This window comes from Pollicipes pollicipes, unplaced genomic scaffold (assembly GCF_011947565.3).
Source record: "Pollicipes pollicipes isolate AB1234 unplaced genomic scaffold, Ppol_2.1 Scaffold_7261;HRSCAF=8764_pilon_pilon_pilon, whole genome shotgun sequence".
Classification (NCBI taxonomy): domain Eukaryota; kingdom Metazoa; phylum Arthropoda; class Thecostraca; order Pollicipedomorpha; family Pollicipedidae; genus Pollicipes; species Pollicipes pollicipes.
In genome coordinates, this window is record NW_023597054.1 from 22,431,148 (window position 1) to 22,451,301 (window position 20,154).

Below are 20,154 nucleotides of genomic sequence, written 5' to 3' on the forward strand. Positions count from 1 at the left end.
GCTGGCCAGCGTGGAGTCGGAACCGGCGTTGGACAGGACGAAGTTGTGCACGGCTGAGCCGTTGATAATGCTGGCGGGGACTGGGGAGGCCGCCAGGGCCCGCAACGAATCGATCGGCCTCTCGAAGAAGGGCACCGACAGCTCGGAGGTGAGCACGGTGCGGTAGCAAATGCTCATCACCAGGCAGAGCAGCGACCAGAGGCATAGGATGAGCCGCTGCGCCGAGCGCTCCGACACCAGCACCAGGCTCTGCGAGGTCAGCGTGTTGGCCGTGAAGAAGAGCGCCTGCCGGAAGCGGCGGCCCCAGGGCCAGCGGCGCGGCAGGATGTCCGGCACGCTGGCCAGCACCAGCGCCGTGCCCAGCACGGCCACCAGCAGCAGCATCCAGGTGGGGGCATCAAAGGGATGCAGGATGATCAACCAGCGCGGCAGCTGGCGCGGGCGCGCCACCATCAGGCCGTTGGGCTCCAGGTGGAACGGGTGCGTGTAGTCAACCACGGTGCCACGCTGCAGCGTGATGGAGATGTCGCCGATGGCTATGTCGGCGCGGCCGGCTAGGATCCCGCCCACCACACCCGTCCATGAGCCGTTCGCCCTCCGCGTGCCGAACAGGCCGCGCGTGGAGAGCGGGTTCTCGAAGCTGTAGCTGAAGCCCAGGTTAGCGGCAATGGTGGCCATCATGTTGACCTCGACGCCCTCCACGCTGCCGCCCACCGCGCCGCTGAAGTAGGCGAACAGCGTGCCGACGGCGGCTGTCGTGAGCACGCGCAGATGACGGCCGCGTAGCGAGACGCGATTCTCCACGAACAGGTCGTCGTCGCCGTCTCGGCCGGCGTCGTCGCGCAGCAGCTCCGTGGCGCTTACCGTCTCCGTCACGCAGTCGATGTGGTGCACGTACACCCTGACGGCGCCGCCGTCGGCCGGCGTCATCACCGATGAGATGGCCTGCGCGTGCCGGAAGTCGAGGAGGCGGTGGCTGAACGAGGCGCTGATGTTCTTCTGGCGCTCGATGACGGCCAGCTGCTGGCAGCGGTAGCCCCAGCTGGCGAGCAGCGGCTCGGGCCGCGCCAGCTCGGGCCGCCGCCACGCCTCCTCGCCCAGCCAGAAGAGGCAGGCCTTGGGCCCCGGCTGCGGCTGCAGGCGGCGGCCGGCCGGCGGCGGCGCGCCCAGACACACCGTCTGCACCGAGCGGGCCGCCGCGTGTACGGCCGCCAGCACGCCGTCGGCCGGCGCGCCGCAGTCGCGCAGCAGCACGGTGTCGCGGCGGCGGGCCATGTGCGCCAGCACGGCCGCCAGCTGGGCGCCGCCGGTGCCGCCGGCGGCCGCCGCGCCGCCGAGCGCAAGCAGAGCGAGCGTCACCGCCGCTGGCGACATCAAGATCACGACTGACCTCACCCGGCCGCCACCGAAGCCACCGATGGCTTAGCCGGCCCACAGCATGCTGAAATATTCACCAAATGACGCCGCCCCCTTGATGTTTGTGTGATCCGCGTGACAAATGAAATTGCCGGCCTAATTTGAATGGGCGGGCATTGCAGGGCAAGGGTCGTTCGGTGCTTACAAGCGTCTAGCCGGTCGTAATCATTGTTCGCGCTCAATTGCATCCGCCATTACCAACCATGAGGGGCTGAATTTTTTATCAGCTACGACCACACCGGAATAAGAGGCAGGCGTGCCACTGAGTTGATTGCTAATGGTACATCAAAGATGGAACAGGCAAATGAGATAAACGCTTTCTGGCTCGTAGATTGCAGTGGGGTCGATTGTGTGGTAGTCAGCGTCCCCTGTAAGTGAATTGAAGGCGTTTTCGTAATTGCATTAACTTGTAATGTGCCCACTACTCCATCGATAAGTGGATGCAGTTCATTGTTGACGGCGGCCTGTGACTGATTAACAAGTCCTGGAACATGTCTGGCATCATGCAACCGACCCCGGGGATCACTCTGAACACAATTAATATCGAGCGGTCTGTAAGCTTGATCCGTGCACCTTTACATCTCATCGCTAAGCCGGCTGGCTATGCGTGCGCGGAGGATTTATGACCGTGTCCGAAGTAAATTTTAATCTAAGTTTACCGGATCTCGCCCAATGCGTGTTTTTGAGCTTTGCTACAGGCCTTTGTGCGGCTAGGCGAAGTATAGAGGGGACTCAAGCCTGATCACTCAGATGGAGGCGTCAGGTAGGCGGGTCCTTCAGGTAAGGGATTCGCGTACGTCCTGACACACACCAGACGCCCAAGCGTGCGCCCCTTCCCCTCCGAGAGGCCCGCAAAGCTTACGTCAGAACCATTCGCTGCTTGGCGCGCTCACTGATCACACCTGCCGTAATGCCATAACAGTTACTATCAAAAATATAATCACCAATGGCATTACTGGTGCCATCCTCAATACCATTACCATTATCATTATCATTACCAAAACCATTGTCATCGCCATGACCATTACCAATATCATTACCGATACCATTACCAATATCAGTATCATAACACTACCAATGCCATCGCCAATGCCAATAGGATTATCAATACCATTACAACTACCAATGCCATCACCAATACCAGTAGGATTATCAATATCAATATAATTACCAGTAGCATTACAAATGTCACTACCAATGCCATTACAAATGTCATTAACAATTATATTACCAATTCTATAGCCGATGTCATTACCAATGTCATCGCCAATACCATAACTGATATCGTTATCAATGCCATTACCAATGACATTATCAATACCATTGGCAATACCACTGATTATAACATTATCAATACTATTACCAATGGCATTACCAACCCCATGACCAAAATCATCACAAATGTCATTACAAATACCTTTGCCAACACCATTGGTACCCATTACGAATACCATTGGCTTATCATTATCAACATGTCAATACCATTATCAGTATAATTGTAAATACCATTACCGATACCATTGTCAAGGTTATCACCAGCACAATACCATTGCCAATACCATTACCAATACCACTGCGATCACCAATATCATAATATCATCAATGATATCATCAATCATCAACCAATATCATCAATGTTGTGGGCACGCCCAGCCGGCCCGGCGGCACAGCATGCCGTCCCTGCCGTGTCGCAGCGCGGCCTCCGCCGCGCGGTGGAATGCGACCTACCGCCGCGGGCGCTGACCGCCGTCCCTTGGCGGACCGTACGGGACGCGTGATATGTGCGTGTATGCACGCTGACTTGTGAGTGATAGTTCACCCGAATTAAATGTTATGTCGTACTTGTGGGATAGTAGAGTCAGGACGCCACTGGATTCGGCCCAACACAGATCGCCGCGTCGCTACACGTCTCTCTCTGACCGAGCTCAGCTGAACCGCTGGACGAAGACATCACAATTACCAATACCATTACCACTAACAATGGCATTGTCAAGACCATTAACATTAGCATTACCATTAACAAATTCATTACCAATATCATTACCATTAAAATACCATCACAAGTACCAGTACCATTAACAATGATACTACCAATACCATTCCCGATGTCATTACCAGTATCACTACCAATACCATTCCAAATACCATTACCAATAGCGTTACCAACATAATAACCAGTATCATTACTAATTGCATTACCAATATCATTACCATTACTAGTTGCATTACATGTACCATAATCATTGCCATTACTAATGCCACTATCAATACCATTATCATTGCCAGTACCATTACCAATACCGTTATCAGTGTCATTGTCAGTACTATTACCATTGCAAGCACCATTATGGATACTGTTACCAATACCGTGTTACCACCATTACCAATGTCATTACCCATACCACTACCACAGTCATCAATATGATTACCGACGCCACTAACAATGCCATTACAAATACCAATGTCAATGTCAATAACATTACGAATACCAATACCAATACCATTACCATTGCCAATGTCATTGGCATTGGCAATACCAAACCCGTTATCAATGTCATTGCCATTACCAGTACCATTACTAACACGGTTACCAATACCATTACCAATACGATTTTCAAGAACGTTACCAATACCATTTCCAGAACCGTTACCAATAACATTTTCAATACCATTATCAATACCATAGGGTTTAAATAAGAGTGTCGGCCGAATTTATACTACAACGTGTGAACGGGAAACACAGCGACGCAAACATTCTAACAACTCAAATGGTAACATATCAGCCAGCGCATTCTTGCCAATCCAATGGATTCCCGGTGATCGAAGAAACTAAAATGAAAAGCGTGGCAGGACAATCTGCAATTGACGTTCGTCTTCGTTTACGCTCAAATGTGCGAGCAGTGTTCAGCAGTCCGTCCCGATAGGTCAGTTGGTTAGGGCGGGTCGTTCCGATCCACCCACCTGTATCGGGATGGTTTCGAATGGCTCAGTCGCCCGCTGTCTCCCCATTGACAGGAATGGCTTGTGGCCGGTGGCGGTCGCGGCCGCCAACGGTCAGGTGAGTTAGGCGGAGGACGGACCGTGCCGAACATGGCACGGAAACTTCCGTATTAAATTCTGCCGTTGCACTGGAATTATACGATCGGATGGTAAGATCTAAGGGTTCACGCGTGCTCTAATTGGCGTGCGATCTGAATCCAGAAATCCGTCCTTTCAAACCCTTCGGATCAAATTTTGTAAGAAATATTCTCCTAGTTGCAATTCGCTGATAAGTGCACGATCAGCACTTCCTTGTGTGCACATATGTGAATTTCCGCACTTACAAACCACAATTGTGATATCATTCTCTTTGTCGTAGGGGCTTGGTGATATTTGACCGCTTGACGTTCTGTGCCATTTGTACACATTCCACATCATCGTCTCCCCTCATTTAATCACCAGAACGGTGGTGACTTAACGGTAGCAATTTAATCAGTAAGACGTCTGATGCAGCATTTGCATACCAATCCACGAACAAAGTTTTAAACGAGTCGGTGGCTGTAGTTGCGGCCAGGCTCAGCCATTTCAATCGAAAATACCAGTGAATTCTCAACAGGTTACAGTTTTCCTCAGCTTGACTAAGGTCTTGCAAACAAAAAAGCTCAAATACTTTGGATAGATACTGGTCACGATAAACAGGGATATATGCCTGTAGCTTGCAGTGCTCAACTTTATTTATACCACAGACATTTCAGAAAGGTGTCACTTGCCTCGTTCCGGTCGGCTGCTAGCGAATCTACCGGGATTACTTGTCCGACAGTTTTGGGATCTGGGAGCGCGTCGTAGCCGGTGCATTCGCTCGCATCGTGCGCCCAGTTTCATGTCTTCACTTGCTCCGGATGCTGAGATTGAACATCAGTCGTCAAGAACGCCCCCAGCTGGCGGATATATATATATATATATATATATATATATATATATATATATACATGATTATGCATGTATGTATATGGTTTGCTTTTGCTCAGCTTTTGATCATCGATCACCCGCTTCCTCCTCCGTCGTCATAACTTAGTCTCGTTTCAATGAAGCCCCTGACTGTCGAGATCTGGGCTCGATTTCGATCCATGTTCTTCAGCCTTTTTGCAAGTTGAAAGTGTTCCATTCCGCGCTGTTCCTGTTTCACGTTGATCCAGCGGGGGAGATTGAGTCGCTGTCACAATGAAATGTCTTGGGAAAAACCCGCTGGATGAGACAGCTTGTATGCAAAGGACTGAACCATTTATGCGGCACACGGTTTGAAGAATGGGGCTTCTTGGTAATGAAATCTGCACAATCCTGTAACCAGTGGCTGCAAACAGAATAGCTTCCAGTCACTGTGATAGCCGCACCGGGCCGGGCCGCTCAAGTTTAAAATGTTATCTTAGAAAGAGTACGGACCACTCGACTTGGGGCTCGTTCGTGATCATAGTTTAGAATGTGGTGACGTGTCCTCAGTGAAAGCAGTGCTCTTCTACTTTGGCATGCTGTTGTGCAGATGCTCCCCTGCATCCAAGTAGGTATCCACTGCTTCCGCGTCCTCCATACAAGCGGATCCCAGCTGATATGCGGGCGCTCCATTGTACCAATGTATATTCCACTGCCTCTGCTTCCCCCATACTAACGGATCCCAGTTGTTATGCGGGCGCTCCACTGTATCAATGTAGGTATTCACTACCTCCGCCCCCGCCATGCTAGCGGACCTCAGATGTTATGCGGACGCTGTCTTGTATCCATGTAGGCATCCACTGCCTTTGCTTCCTCCATACTGGCGGATCCCAGCTGATATGCGGGCGCTCCACTGTGTCAGTATAGGTATCCACTACCTCCGCCCCCGCCATATCAGCGGTTACCAGCTGTGTGTGATAAAGAGGGTGTTGTCAACACACATGATATGAACTCTCAGGGATATGCCCCAAAACCTGTTTTATAAGACCTGCATCCCAAATTTGATCGGATCCCTGTTCCGGTTTGTCATGTTGCTGAAATGCAGGGTATGCCTGTTTCTATCCCTAAATGTTCCCTCAAAAGACAAATGCTTTCAGGTACCAAGCTCGTCTGCGGCAAACGCGCTGACTGCGCCTTTGGTGTAATGACGTATGCTATCTTGCGACTAGGCTTTGTCTTACCGTTGTGTCTCACATGGTGCGGAATTTTGTTATGTCATATAGTCTGCATGTCACCTTAAGTACTGATTCTACTCGAACCCAGTAAAACACTCCATGACATCGGGCATGACTGAGGGACGGGCCCACACTGCGCATGATTTAATCAATCATGAATCGTCTTTTGGGATCCCGTGCCCATTTTGCATTACTGACGGCGGATCGTTCGGCATCCAATATCCCAATCTCAAGTTTCTCGCTGGTTCTTTCAGGATTTAGGGTCCTGGTTAATCACAAATTTCTTGCTGGATCTTTCAGGATTCAGGGTCCGGCATAATCACAAGTTTCTTGCTGGATCTTTCACGATTCAGGGTCCGGCTTAATAACAAGTTTCTTGCTGGACCTTTCAGGATTTAGGGTCCGGTTTAATCACAAGTTTCTCGCTGGATCTTTCAGGATTTAGGGTCCGGTTTCAGTTTTTGACGAGATGTTGCGGGACCAATTTCATCGCAGGCCTGCGTGGCCTCACACAAAGGGAGACCAGGATGATCTGTCCATTTCCAGTTGTTAGTCTGACAACCGCAAGAGGTGCCCCGAGTTGTGGCATCTACCGCATGTCTACCTTGCCATCAAACCACAAACAAACTTTTACCTCGTATATGTGAACTAATTGATTTTTTGAGATGCTAAACTGACTTCATAGGCCAGAAATAGCTCTAGGTGAACATGTGGTAAATGTACGCGCAGCTGCATGGTCTCTAAGCTGTGCGGTGAAGAGAAGCTGCAGCTGAACAGATGCTTGGCAGACTTAAGATGCTCTAAATGGGGCATAGTTTTCTCCGTAGAGAAAGCTTTTGTATTCCTCCAGTTTTTTTATCCATTTGCTCATTTTGGCTAGACGCAAGATTTTCTTGTATCTATGGATTCAGGCTTACAACACACTTTGGTCCTGGAGGGAAACAACTTTCGGCTAACTGGAGTTCCATCTGAGAGCACCTCAAACCTGGAGTGCCTCACAAACCCCACAAACTGAGTGCATCACAAACCTGCCGCAAATCTGTGCAGCCGTAGACGGCTTTCTTCCACTCAACTTGGAAACACTCAAGCTACCCATCTGGCCATGCGTTTACCCACACTTTTTGCTTCTTTGTGAATTCAATTTGTGATCTAAAAAAGGGAATTAGTTCAACGCCATGAGGTAGACATCTTTGAGGGTTTGATGCGAGGGTAGACATTCGGCAAATCCGTCACAAATCGAGCAACCTCTCGTAGGTAGCTTTCTCTCGCGCGAGGCAAGCAAATCTGCGCCAAAACGGACACCGCATCATGCTATCGGAAAACTTCTTTAGATCTGTTTTTAAGATCGCCGCCCGGCCGGCAGTGTGCCGTTTTCGGTCGATCTGCGCTGGACCGCGTTCGGCGAGTGTTGTGAGACCACACGTCAGTGAACACCGGACAGCGGTGCCAACGCACCCCCGCCTGCCAGCCAATACAACCCCGTCTGTCAGCCAATACACCCCCGCCTGTCAGCGCCCGGCTGCCATGAATGCGTCGGCCCCTCTGGGTGACGTATGCCCCACATCCATCCCCTGGCGGGGCAGGGGCTGTCACGGCATCCCATACCGCCAAGGCCACCGGGTCAGGGGCGCAGAGAGAGAGAGAGAGAGAGAGAGAGAGAGAGAGAGAGAGAGAGAGAGAGAGAGAGAGAGAAGAGAGAGAGAGAGAGAGAGAGAGAGAGAGAGAGAGAGAGAGAGAGAGAGAGAGAGAGAGAGAGAGAGAGAGAGAGAGAGAGAGAGAGAGAGAGAGAGAGAGAGAGAGAGAGGAGAGAGAGAGAGAGGAGAGAGAGAGAGAGAGAGAGAGAGAGAGAGAGAGAGAGAGAGAGAGAGAGAGAGAGAGAGAGAGAGAGAGAGAGAGAGAGAGAGAGAGAGAGAGAGAGAGAGGAGAGAGAGAGAGAGAGAGAGAGAGAGAGAGAGAGAGAGAGAGAGAGAGAGAGAGAGAGAGAGAGAGAGAGAGAGAGAGAGAGAGAGAGAGAGAGAGAGAGAGAGAGAGAGAGAGAGAGAGAGAGAGAGAGAGAGAGAGAGAGAGAGAGAGAGAGAGAGAGAGAGAGAGAGAGAGAGAGAGAGAGAGAGAGAGAGAGAGAGAGAGAGAGAGAGAGAGAGGAGAGAGAGAGAGAGAGAGTCGACTTCACTGGACCAGCGGTTAGGGTTGGCCGGTGCAGCACCTTTCCTGGCAGATCGGGAGACACGTCTCCACCCGCGCCACCCTTCGGCTGCCGCGGAGCTCCGCCGAACAGCGAGGGTGGTAGTTTTCATACTAATGCTGGGCTCGTCGTGGGGTGGCCGTCTGAGTTGTTGATCAGCGCACGTAATGACGCATGACTGTCGTTGGCGCACCACCACTGGCAGAAATGGGGATGAGCGGCGACCGCTGAGGATAGCAGAGGAGTCTGGCAGGCCGCTCCAGCCTTGCCCTGTTACCCCAGTCTCAGCAGACGGGCCAGCCACTGCGCCCGCAGAGCGCGAGCGTTCGGCCCGATTACTCAGCGGCGAGTGGGCTATATATAGCTGGGCGCATGGGCCGCCGCCGACCGCCCTCCTGTCGGCGGCGGCGGTAGGTAGGTGGGGCTCGGCGGACTCCTCTTGCGGGACCATGCGTGCTGTTTGTTCTGGCCGTCAGTCGACACCGATTCTCCACGCAGGAGGGCGGCCGGCCTGGCAGGCGGGAGAGCGCTACTCAGCTGTCTCAGGCACGCCACGCTCCAGTCATGCTATACTGAATGAATGAACATGCTGCTCGGATTGGTTTGCGCTGGTAGCTATGGGCTCAAAGAACAAGTAAAGCTTGTTGCACGTGCCCTGAACTTACCACCCAAGCTTTGTTCCAATTCATCAGAAAAGAGGGACGATGGAAGCGATAGGTAGCTCCCCCACCTCCCTCACCCCCCCCCCCCCCCCCCCACTGCAGCTCCGGAAGCATGGCATTTGATGGTAGCGTCACGGTGCCGCACGGAAAGACCCAAGGTAAAAATCAATCCCATTAATTCCTCTGAAGATCCGCCAGCACTGCATCAACGCTGCTACCTCCGACCTTTCCGCCAGTGTTGCCGGTTAGGAGTTCCGTGTTGCCCTGCACGGCAGGTCCGCCGCTGGCACGTCAACCCTCTTTGGCTCGTTGTCAGCTGACCTTTCCATATCGTTCGGCGAACAATACGTTTATGCTCGTGAATTGGTACCTAGTGTTTCTGGATAACCTCTATATGTTGCCTGCCCCCGGCGATGTTGAAAAGTACTCCTCTGGTGGAATACGAACTCATATGCCTCCACAACGCAGGCGGCGTCATCTGGTTGGCATGTCGCACCGTGCTCGTCGAGTGGCGGACGTAGCTCACGTAAACCCAGTTGCCGTCTGCATTTTGCCTGGTGATGCCGGCGCGTGCAGGGCGTCCCCGTCAGCTGCGGTTGCACGCGTTGCACGCGTGCACGCGTGCACGCGCCACGCCCGTGACCCGCCAGCGCCGGGCGGCCCCGCCCGCCCTGCCGGCCGCGCCGCCCTGCGCCGACCCATTGTGACGGCAGGTCGGCCGCGGCGCGGAGCGGCACGGCACGGCACGGCTGCGGCCGGCGTCATTTTTAGCCGCCGCGTCTGGCCGGCCGATCACGGCCGGTAACCGACACGGCCGACGTGGCTGTGAAAGATGGCGCTCAGCCTGTTCACGGACCAAGCCGTGCTGGGCGGTGTCCGTCACGCGTCTGTCCCCGACCGACCCACGGACAGGGTCGGTCGCGGCTCAAGACACGCGGAGCACCGTTCGCCGCGGTCCAGGCCACTCTGGCGTGGCGGCTGGCGCGAACTAGAACACGCCGATGTCTAGAGCCCTGATATCTGATGTCTGGATGTCTGATGTCGAGATGTCTGATGTCTGATGTCGGTGGCTGTGACCTAGCGTATGGCCCGTGGACACAGCGCTATCGGTGATGACGGGAAGGCCCTGCGGCTGTTTTCGGACGAGTGGTGGCGCCACTAAAGGCCGTGGACACGAGTTGCCTCGTCGTCACCGAGCCGGCTGCCGTACTCCTGACCTCTCCGGTCTGAGAGCAGCGCTCGCCCGGCTCCGGTCCGGGTTCAGGGCTGCCAGACTGACAGCGCACGCCGCGCGATAACGCGTACGTCCTGTCACTCGTGCCACCCCAAAGTTGTGAGGGGGAGGCGGGGGGGGGGGGGGGGGCGGGTCAGGGGCGATCGAAGTGGGGCGGAGCCGAGAGCGGCCGCGCGATCGATGGCGGCCGGCAGTGTTGACCCCGCCTGTATGCTGAGAGCTGCGCCCGATTACTGCAGAACTCTGACGCGTTACTGCCAGGCTTGGTACTAACGACCGCGTTGGGCAGGCCAGTCGGTTCCCCCCGCCCCCCCTTTGGCGTTCTGTGTGATATTGATCCTCGTGCGCGACGAATGCATTTGAAAAGACGTGGTCGTGTGTGCAGCTCACCGAAATGCATGCATGCTGCAAGGAACGCGGTCCGTTGCTTCAAAGACCATTTCTTTGGACCCGTCGGTCATTGTTAAGTTGTGCGGCCCCACGTCCCGATCATGACATGTGCATAATAACGTAAGGGGTGGGGGGGGGGGGGGGTACTATTGCGCCGGGAGTCGTGCCTTGATCGGCGTCTGCTCTTCTGATGACCGTGTCCTATGCTTCTCCTGCCTTGAATTCCCAGCGGACTCGTTGTTCACCTTTACACAGTGGAAACCCACCCGGCGGCGCTGGCTTTTTTCGACAGCATAAGAGCTGTCGTCCCCAGAGATCAGTGCCGCCTTCATTATGGATAGACAACTGCCCCTCGCCTACCCGTCCCTTCGGTAGACCTTTGGGTTTTAGTTGCTGAACATTGCCAAGCGGAGGTTGAGCTCAAAGAGGCGTGAGTGCACGGGCTCCACCGTCGAGAGAATGCGGCATGTCTTGCAGTTGCGTGCCCTGCTGCATAGCTCATATTGAGATCAGAGCCTACTCTTTGGGCGTTTGATCTATTGCTGTGTTAACTGTCGAGATGAGAGTCTCCTCGGTTTTACATTTTCCTTCAAAATTTCGTCGGTGACGTTTCCGGCCACTGTTAGTGTCCGTCTTCCGTTATGAAGATGTTTGATCTTTCAAAGAGAAGGAAAAAACATAGGACTGGTTTTGTTGCAAATTGCCATGTGTATCTCTTACAATTTCGATGCTGAGACAACCGTGTGCTCAGAAAGTCACGTTAAGCAATGTTCGTAACTCTCAAACGTTCACCGCGTTCTTGTTCATATTTCAACCTGGAACGCTTCCTTTGTGGCAAGAGCCCAAGCACTGCCTTGGACGACATGAGATGTGTAAATTGCCGCGTAACGGCTGGGCTCCCTGTCATGTATCGGTGCTTGCTACGCACTTGAGTATTTTTACTCACGCGTTCAGGCCGGATTAGCATGGAGACTGTTTGTCACAGGCCTGTCCCGTCTGTGTGCCATATGTTGTTACTCACGCGTTTAGGCCAGGTCTCAGGCCGTGAGACATGGCATCGAGACCATGCGTCACGGCCTGTTCCGTCCGTGTGCCATATGTTGTTACTCACGCGTTTAGGCCAAATCTCAGGCCGTGACACATGACATCGAGACCATGTGTCACGGACTGTTTCGTTTGTGTGCCGTGTGCTGTTACTCACGCGTCTAGGCTAGATCTCAGGCCGTGACACATGGCATCGAGACCATGTGTCACAGGCCTGTCCCGTCTGTGTGCCATATGTTGTTACTCACGCGTTTAGGCCAGATCTCAGGCCGTGACACATGGCATCGAGACCATGTGTCACAGGCCTGTCCCGTCTGTGTGCCATATGTTGTTACTCACGCGTTTAGGCCAGATCTCAGGCCGTGACACATGGCATCGAGACCATGTGTCACGGCCTATTTCGTTTGTGTGCCGTGTGCTGTTACTCACGCGTTTAGGCCAGATCTCAGGCCGTGACACATGGCATCGAGACCATGTGTCACGGCCTATTTCGTTTGTGTGCCGTGTGCTGTTACTTACGTGTTCAGGCCAGACTGGCGTTGAGACCATGTGTCACGGCCTATTCCGTCTGTGTACCATGCGTTATGAGACGGCACTACGGTTTGAAGGGCGGGCTCATTGTCATGTTTCCAATGGCTACCTGCGTTCCAGGTGACATCAATTCCTTCGGTTCGGTTGTTACCAACCCAATCGCTTTTTGGTGCTGCATATAGGTACTTGCGACTGTATTAGCCTGAACCGTTCGGTCGAACTGTTGGTAAATTTTGCATTACTGCTGAAATATGTTATAAAGAAAACAAAGAACATCACGCATTGAAGCCTAAATCAGCAAACGTATCTATTATACAAAGCCTTTTTGCCTAAGCCGTACAGGCCTGAAGATGTTCAGCATCGTGTGATGGCGAAGGGGCCAACGGTGTTTTCATACTAAGGCTGGGTCCCCTTCAGCTGCCAAGACCCGGTCCGGCTGCCAAAGAAAGCTGCTGTCCCATGTGTCGAGTGATTTATGACCGCAGAGTCGCTCGTGCGAGGATGATGTGCAGGACAACTTTCGTGTTACAGCCGTGATCATGTGAACTCCGTAGCTCATCGACATATGCGCTATAAACATCGTTTTTTAGTTCTAAGGTGTCGCTTTGGTTTTGCTGCAACTGATGGAGGTGCAGTATTGATGTTGCCTCGCTGGCCTGGATGTCAGTCGAAGTCGAAGCGACAGGGGCACTCGAAGCGACAAGGGCGCCGCGGCGCAGAGCCGGACATGGCGTCACACCGCCGCCACCAACAGCGTCCGGACCGTAGCCGTGTACGGGCGGCGGCGCGGCGCGTTTGCCGCTCTGCGCGGGCGGCGGCCGCTGCAGCCGGCGTGGCCGCGGCTGGCCGGCCGAGCTGGTAACCGCGAGCCGAGCTGGTAGTCCAGCAGGTAACCGCGACTGGCCGGCCGAGCGCATCCAGCAGGTAACCGCGACTGGCCGGCCTCCCCCCAGGTCTCGCGGCTGGTGATCCTGCACGAGGAGGCCGAGGATGGCAACGCCATGCCCGACCTGCAGCGGCCCGTTCAGGCCGTCTCCAGGGCTGTCAGCAACCTGGTCAAGGTCAGTCAGCCGCCGCCTCGGCGGGTCGAGGCGGGCTACCTGCCGACTTCACCGGTCAGGGTAGGTTACCTGCCGTCGTCGCGGGTCGAGGTCAGTCAGCCGCCGCCTCGGCGGTTCGAGGCGGGCTACCTGCCGACCTCACCGGTCAGGGTAGGTTACCTGCCGTCGTCACGGACCAAGGTCAGATAGCTGCCGAATCCGTGTGTCAAGGTGAGGTAGCAAGCGCCTTGACGGGACGAGGTAAGCCAGTGGCCGCGTTTAACTGCTGATGCCTGCGGGATGCCGGATCTGAAGGGATGCCGTCTGCCGTCCGATAGGGCCTTTAGCCCCAGGTCCAGTCCTCCCGCTCTAACGGCTGCTCAGACGGGTACGGGTGATTTGGGAGAGTTTCACCTTCGCCTGAAGACGTGAAGGGAACTCGCCAGTTGTCTCAGTTAGTTGGGTCATCTTATCAATTAATGGCCAGAGACGTAGCTACGCTTTATGTGCCACTTGGGTTCATTTGTGTTTTAGTGCCAGTTGTGCGTAGCCAAACACGTGGTCATGTATGGTAAACATACAGAATATGGTGAACCGGGGAACCAGTGACCAATGTACCATGCGTAATCCCCTCCGCCATGTTAAGCTTAAAGTGCAGTTAACTACATATGAATATGTAAGTATTGACTACACACCCATGTAAGAAAAGTGCAGTTGACATTAGCGTGCCTCGTGACTTGACCCCTCCGCCGTGAGCTGGTCCTGACCTGAGCCTGGCGGTCGTGAGCAGGCGGTGACCTGAGACTCCCCGCCTTGGGTTGACCTGACCTGAACCTCGCCCCAGGCATTGTAATGCATTAAGTCCCTCCCGAAGCCCAGCTGGTTAGAGCGCCTGCGTTCAGATTTACCCAGCCGTGGCGGGGTCGGTTCGACCCGTGGCGGGTTGGGTGGGTACAGCCGGTGGGAGCGGTTGCGCCAGAAGGTCAGGTGACGTCAGAGGGCAGGTCAGACTGTTCAGAGCATTTGGCACATCAGGCTTCCGTCGCAAAGTTCTCCCGGCATCACGTAGAATTTCATGATCGGATGATGAAGTCAGGCTCACGCCACAAACACCACTTAGCGTTGTCGCTGATGCCTAGGTCTACTCAATCGAAAAAAATACGATTTAGTCCGGGCCTTTGAATTGATGGACTTCCGGGTGAACTCCCTCGCTAAGCAGTGCTCTTTGCGTGAGCTCTGACTTCAACACCCGATCGTAAAATTTCGGACCAACGGTAGCATTTGGGGAAAAACCTGAAATCGAAACAGACCTGAATCACCGTGAACCGATCTGACCCAAGCCTTCTGCCGTCAGCCGACTTGAACTTGACCTCCCGTCATCAGATGACTTGACGTAAGTCTCCCGTCGTCAGCTGACTTGACCTGAGCCTCCGGCGTTAGCCGACGACTTGAATTTCCCATCGTCAGCTGACTTGACCTGAGGTCCCCGCTGTCAGCTGACTTGGCCTGAGCCTCTCGCTGTGAGCCGGCATGACCTGACCTCTGTCGGCCGCAGGTGGGCCGCGAGACCATCAACTCCAGCGATGACCAGATACTGCGCCAGGACATGCCGGCCTCGCTGGTGCGCGTGGAGCAGGCGAGCCGCCTGCTGGAGGACGCCTCGTCCATGCTCAAGATGGACCCGTACTCGCAACCGGCCAGGTCAGCGACAGGGCAGCGCCGGCATGACAGAGACGGTGCAGAGGAAGTGGCAGGAGCACCGGGTGGTGATCACGGACGCATTAGCTGAGCGCACCAGTCTGGTGAAAGTGTTGGCCGCCTGCCAACAGTTAGCGTGTGGGGCTACTTAAAGATGGATTAAAGTGCAGGACTTTAGGCTGAGACCTTCGCTTCGCTTTATAGCCACTTTGATGCTATAAAGCGGACGATGCTATTGCTTCACTCGATAAGGTAGATGCATTACAGGCGATGCGACAATTATGTCCCCTACGTCGCACTTGGGCTATGGCTTGAAACTAGTATTTTGCTTTCACAAGCTGTATTGCTATCTCTAAAGTGTTTAATCCACTATGTAAGTCAGTCGGGCGTCGTATACCCTTTCTCAGCTGCTTAAGGTGAAAGGCCTCGTTTCCAATGGTGATCAAGGTCACGGCGGCGACAGGAAAAACGCGAGTCGTACGACGTAATGCGCCGCAACCGGTTCTGGCCGCGCCGCGTGCACAGTTTGGCGCATGTCATGGCGCGGCTAGAAGGCGCCAACCCCAAGCCTATTATGAGCTGCTACCAGTCGCCAGCAAGCTCAACAGACCATTCTAATCTTCTCAAAGGCACATCTCCGGCGTTATCTTCCGTGAGCCAGCTAGTACGGCTAATTCGTCGGTGCCCTTAACACTAATGACGGTACCGCTGCCAAACTTGGGCTTTAATCACAACGCACTGTCACACCGGGCGGCGCGCGCGGCGGAGGCGTGTGCAGGTGGTGGGGCACGCGCTCAGCACGGTTCGAGCTCGTCACGAGCGGGCCCTGCTCCGCCGGCGTAGCCCCCTGCCGGCGGCGTCCGATGACCCGTCACCCGTCCGGGCGTAACGCGCTCGATGAGCGGCGGCTGTATGGCGTGGGCGTCGCACGTTCGGCTGGGCGGGGGCCGCGCTGCAGGCCGCTGCTGCGTAGACGCGTCCGTAATGGGCAGCAACGAGCGCCACTGGCTGCACCCAGTGATGTCGAGGGCGCACGGCGCAGCTGACGACAAACTGCCGGACTGAGGTGCGAAGGACACGCTCTCTGCAGAACGGACAGGGTCCAGTGAGTGGAGAGGGGAGGGAGTTTGGAAGAGCACGCTTTCTGCAAAGCTGACAGGAACCGGCGGGAGGGGCAGGAGGTGAGGTACAAGGGGCACGATTTCTACAGAGTGGACAGGGCTCGGCGGGAGGGGGGGGGGGGAAGTGAGATACAAGGGGCACGCTTTCTGCAGAGTGGACAGGGCTCGGCAGGAGGGGCGGGAGGGGAGGTGTAATGGACACGCTCTCTGCAAAGCGGTCAGGACCCGGCGGGAGGGGCGAGAGGGAAGGTGCAACGGGCACGCTCTCTACAAAGCGGACAAGGCCCGGCAGGATGGGCGGGATGGGGGTGGGGGTGGGGGGGGGGGGGGCACAAGGGACACGCTTTCCGCAGAGCGGACAAGGCCTGGCGGAAAGGGTGAAAAGTGAGGTACAAGGGGCACGCTCTCTGCAAAGCGGGCAGGACCCGGCGGGAGGGGGGGGGGCGGGAGGAAGGTGCAAGGGACACACTCTCTGCAAAGCGGGCAGGACCCGGCGGGTGAGTCGGGGGGGAGGGGGGGAAGGCCGGACAAACGACGTTGTGAGCCTAGAGTGACTGTGTACATGACTGACATTGGTGACTTCAGTGTTGAGGGGTATGGGTTGCCCGTCTGGTCTAGAATAGTGCTACAGGTTATTTCCGGCAATTGATTTTATTCTCCAGGCTATTCGTTATGGCGTTCTATTATTGAATGTTGATTTAATCATGGGCAAAAACACGGATGGCGGAGTTGGCTAAGGCCGGGCATTGATCTCGACGATGACGATCCACGATCGTGATTGCGATCCCCGGCCTGCAGTGTGCCAGACCCTATATATCTGGTCCAGCCGCCTAGAGATGTGACGGGCGCGGGACAGACCACCGCTGGATGGACGGACCAGACCGGACGGGCCACCGCTGGACGGACGGACCACACGGACCACCGCTGGGCTCGCGTCACGCCACCGGTCCATGAGCGGTCCATCTGTCCGGCCGCTGAGCCACGGAAGCTTGGCAGAGATTTAAGAGTAGCGTTAGTCAGCCGCTGCATCTCACTGGCGCTGCGGTGGTTGCGAACGGTGATGGCAGGTGAATGATCGCAGTTGGAGTGATCGCAGTTGACAGCGGAATGTTGATGTGCGGCATCAGTGTGTGGGCTGGCAGATGGCTGTGTTTGGCAGCGGCATTTAAAACGGGAGCAGGCTTTGCGAACGGCTGGACGAAACAAGTATGCTATGTCTACCAAAATAACGGACGACCAACATGTGAGCGCATCCCGAGATGAGTAACATCAAAGGCGAGGACCACACCAGCAATTTTGCCGCACTCATGGAATGTTAAGTAAGCACTCCGGATGGTGGGCCCCTAGCCTCCAGCCTTGAGCAGGGCTCTCGCTCCCTTCGGTATTCGTCGAGACTGTGCAGAACGGGGCAGCTGTCGGCGCCGGCGCCGGGACGCAGCCACATCGGGTGACGACACGCGCCGTCTCGTTGACAAGACACGGTGCGGAGCGGCCGTCGTCGGCCGGCCGGGCAGAGCGGTCAGCGCGGCCGGAGGGGCGTCTCCCCCGCGGCGCCGGCCGCCCGTCCGTCTGATGGTGTTTGTAAACAGGGCACGGCCCGGTGCCCGCGGCCGGTCCGAAGCTGGCGGCCCGCCCGCACGACCGGCCAGCCCGCACCGCCCGGTCCCGGTCGGCTGGCACGGCAGCTCGTTCTGACCGCCGCCGACCGCCGGCGGCTGCTGGGCGTGGCCGCGCCAACGGCAGCTCGCGCCGCGGGGCCGCCCAGAGCGCCCGACGCGCCCAGCGGTGTGGCGAGATAAGACGAAAGCTGATGAGAAGCGACATTTTTGGGTCATTCAAAGGCCGCGGCCGAGTGCAGCAAATCGTATCAGCAGAACTCCGAGTGTTGGCTTAGGCTGAGGAGGCTCTCCAGCCTGCTTAAAAACCTGTTTACATATAGGTCTGTCTTGGACCGCTGGAAGCCAGCCGCGCCACGGCTAGACTATGGAAGTCCGTCCCGTGGGTTACCCAATACCCATAACCAGCCACGCCCCGACTAGACTATAAGCGTCCGTCTCATGGGTTACCCAAGACCCATAAGCAGCCCCCCCCCCCCCCCCCCACCAGACCATAAGAGTCCGTCTCATGGGTCACCTAAGGCCCATAAGCAGCCACGCTCCGACCAGGTTATAAGAGTCTGCCATGTAGCTTATCCGATGATCACAAACAGCCACTCTCCGACCAGACTATAACTGTCTGCTCTATGGGTTATCCGATGCTTACAAATAGCCACGCCCGGACCAGACCATAAGAGTCTGCCCCGTGGGTTACCCGATGCTCACCTCACAAACAGCAGTGCTCGCCGCGTGCCTGAGTCGACCACCGCTGAGTACCTCCCACCCACCGCGCCCGTCCGTTCTGCTGCAGGGGGAAGCTGATCGACGGCTCGCGCGGCATCCTGCAGGGCACATCGTCGCTGCTGCTCTGCTTTGACGAGTCGGAGGTGCGCAAGATCATCGTCGAGTGCAAGCGCGTGCTGGACTACCTGGCCGTGGCCGAGGTCATCGAGGGCATGGAGGACCTGGTGCAGTTCGTCAAGGACCTCAGCCCCTGCCTCACCAAGGTACTGTCTGCCTGCCCGCTGGAGGGGCAGGTATCTGTAATTTCCACCGATGGCTGCACACGGTCATGCGCGTACTACTCGCTGGCCGTCATCTCCACTGCCCAGCTCCAGATGGTCGACGCTGCAACTGCGGGGCGCGGCGACGGCTCCACCCCGACCCGCCCACCTCACCCCTCGCTGCAGATCTAGGGCGCACCGCACGCACATCGCAAAACACGTCAGAAAACAGGTCATTAAGCCGCGCGGCGGCGACGCCCGAGTGGCTGCGGCGTGGCCGCCGAGCTGGCACCAGCCGTGGTGCGACGGCCGCCGGCCGCTGGTGCCAGCTGCACCAGTGTCAGAGCGTGGTTACGGGCGACGGCCGGCCCGCCGTACCGCACCACCCTTTGCCAACAGCAGCGGTGTCCGGGGCCGACTACAGCGGCACGAGCCGAGCCGGGCGCGGCTGGCGCGACGGTCATTAGTCAGGACCCGTCCCGTCCTCCCGCCGCTGTACCCGGCGGCGCGAGCGGGCGGACCGCTGGCTCGCGAGCGCACTCTAATTAGCGCGTGCCTCGGTTAGCTATCGACGAAGAAATATTGGTGAGCGCGTGGGCTCGCCATCAGCGTGAATTTAACGGTTCCGTGCTCGTTTGACGTCAGGCACGGGAAATGATGTGCGACGGTCCCTTTACAAATGTAAACCCATTTATTTAAAGGGATTAATGTGTATGGGGCTTTAAATGACATAGCCATCTTGAAGACCATTCGGTATAGTTCACAGCCCTGCCCTTCCATAGACTTAAACCCTCTAGTTTCGGAATTACATGCCCGTTAAGATGTCCCAATTATTTCGTGCACACTATTTCGAGGTCATTCAGGTTTGCATGACACCAAAACAGCGGCATTCAAATCCCGCCGCCTTATAGGCCATGCGGCGTTCCAAGGCAAGCAGAATATTATAGCTTGTCAGATCTGACGCCCGTGAGCACGATTTCGTCGTCGTCGACGTCACGTGGACTTTTTAACGCAGTCAGCCACTGAGGCCAGCTTTTTGACGTGCTCAGCTGCTGAGGCCAGCTTTTTTACGTGCTCAGCTGCTGACGCCAACTAT

At 55.7% G+C, this 20,154-nt stretch overlaps 1 protein-coding gene across 1 annotated transcript in view; it reads left to right on the forward strand.

Annotated features, from left to right (window-relative positions):
- Positions 1-20,154, forward strand: part of LOC119111962 (vinculin-like) — a 50,332-nt gene that overhangs the window by 8,438 nt on the left and 21,740 nt on the right. The window contains 3 exon segments of the mRNA XM_037235862.1: positions 13,554-13,661; positions 15,196-15,341; positions 18,866-19,061. Coding sequence (XP_037091757.1) covers positions 13,554-13,661; positions 15,196-15,341; positions 18,866-19,061 — 450 coding nt within the window.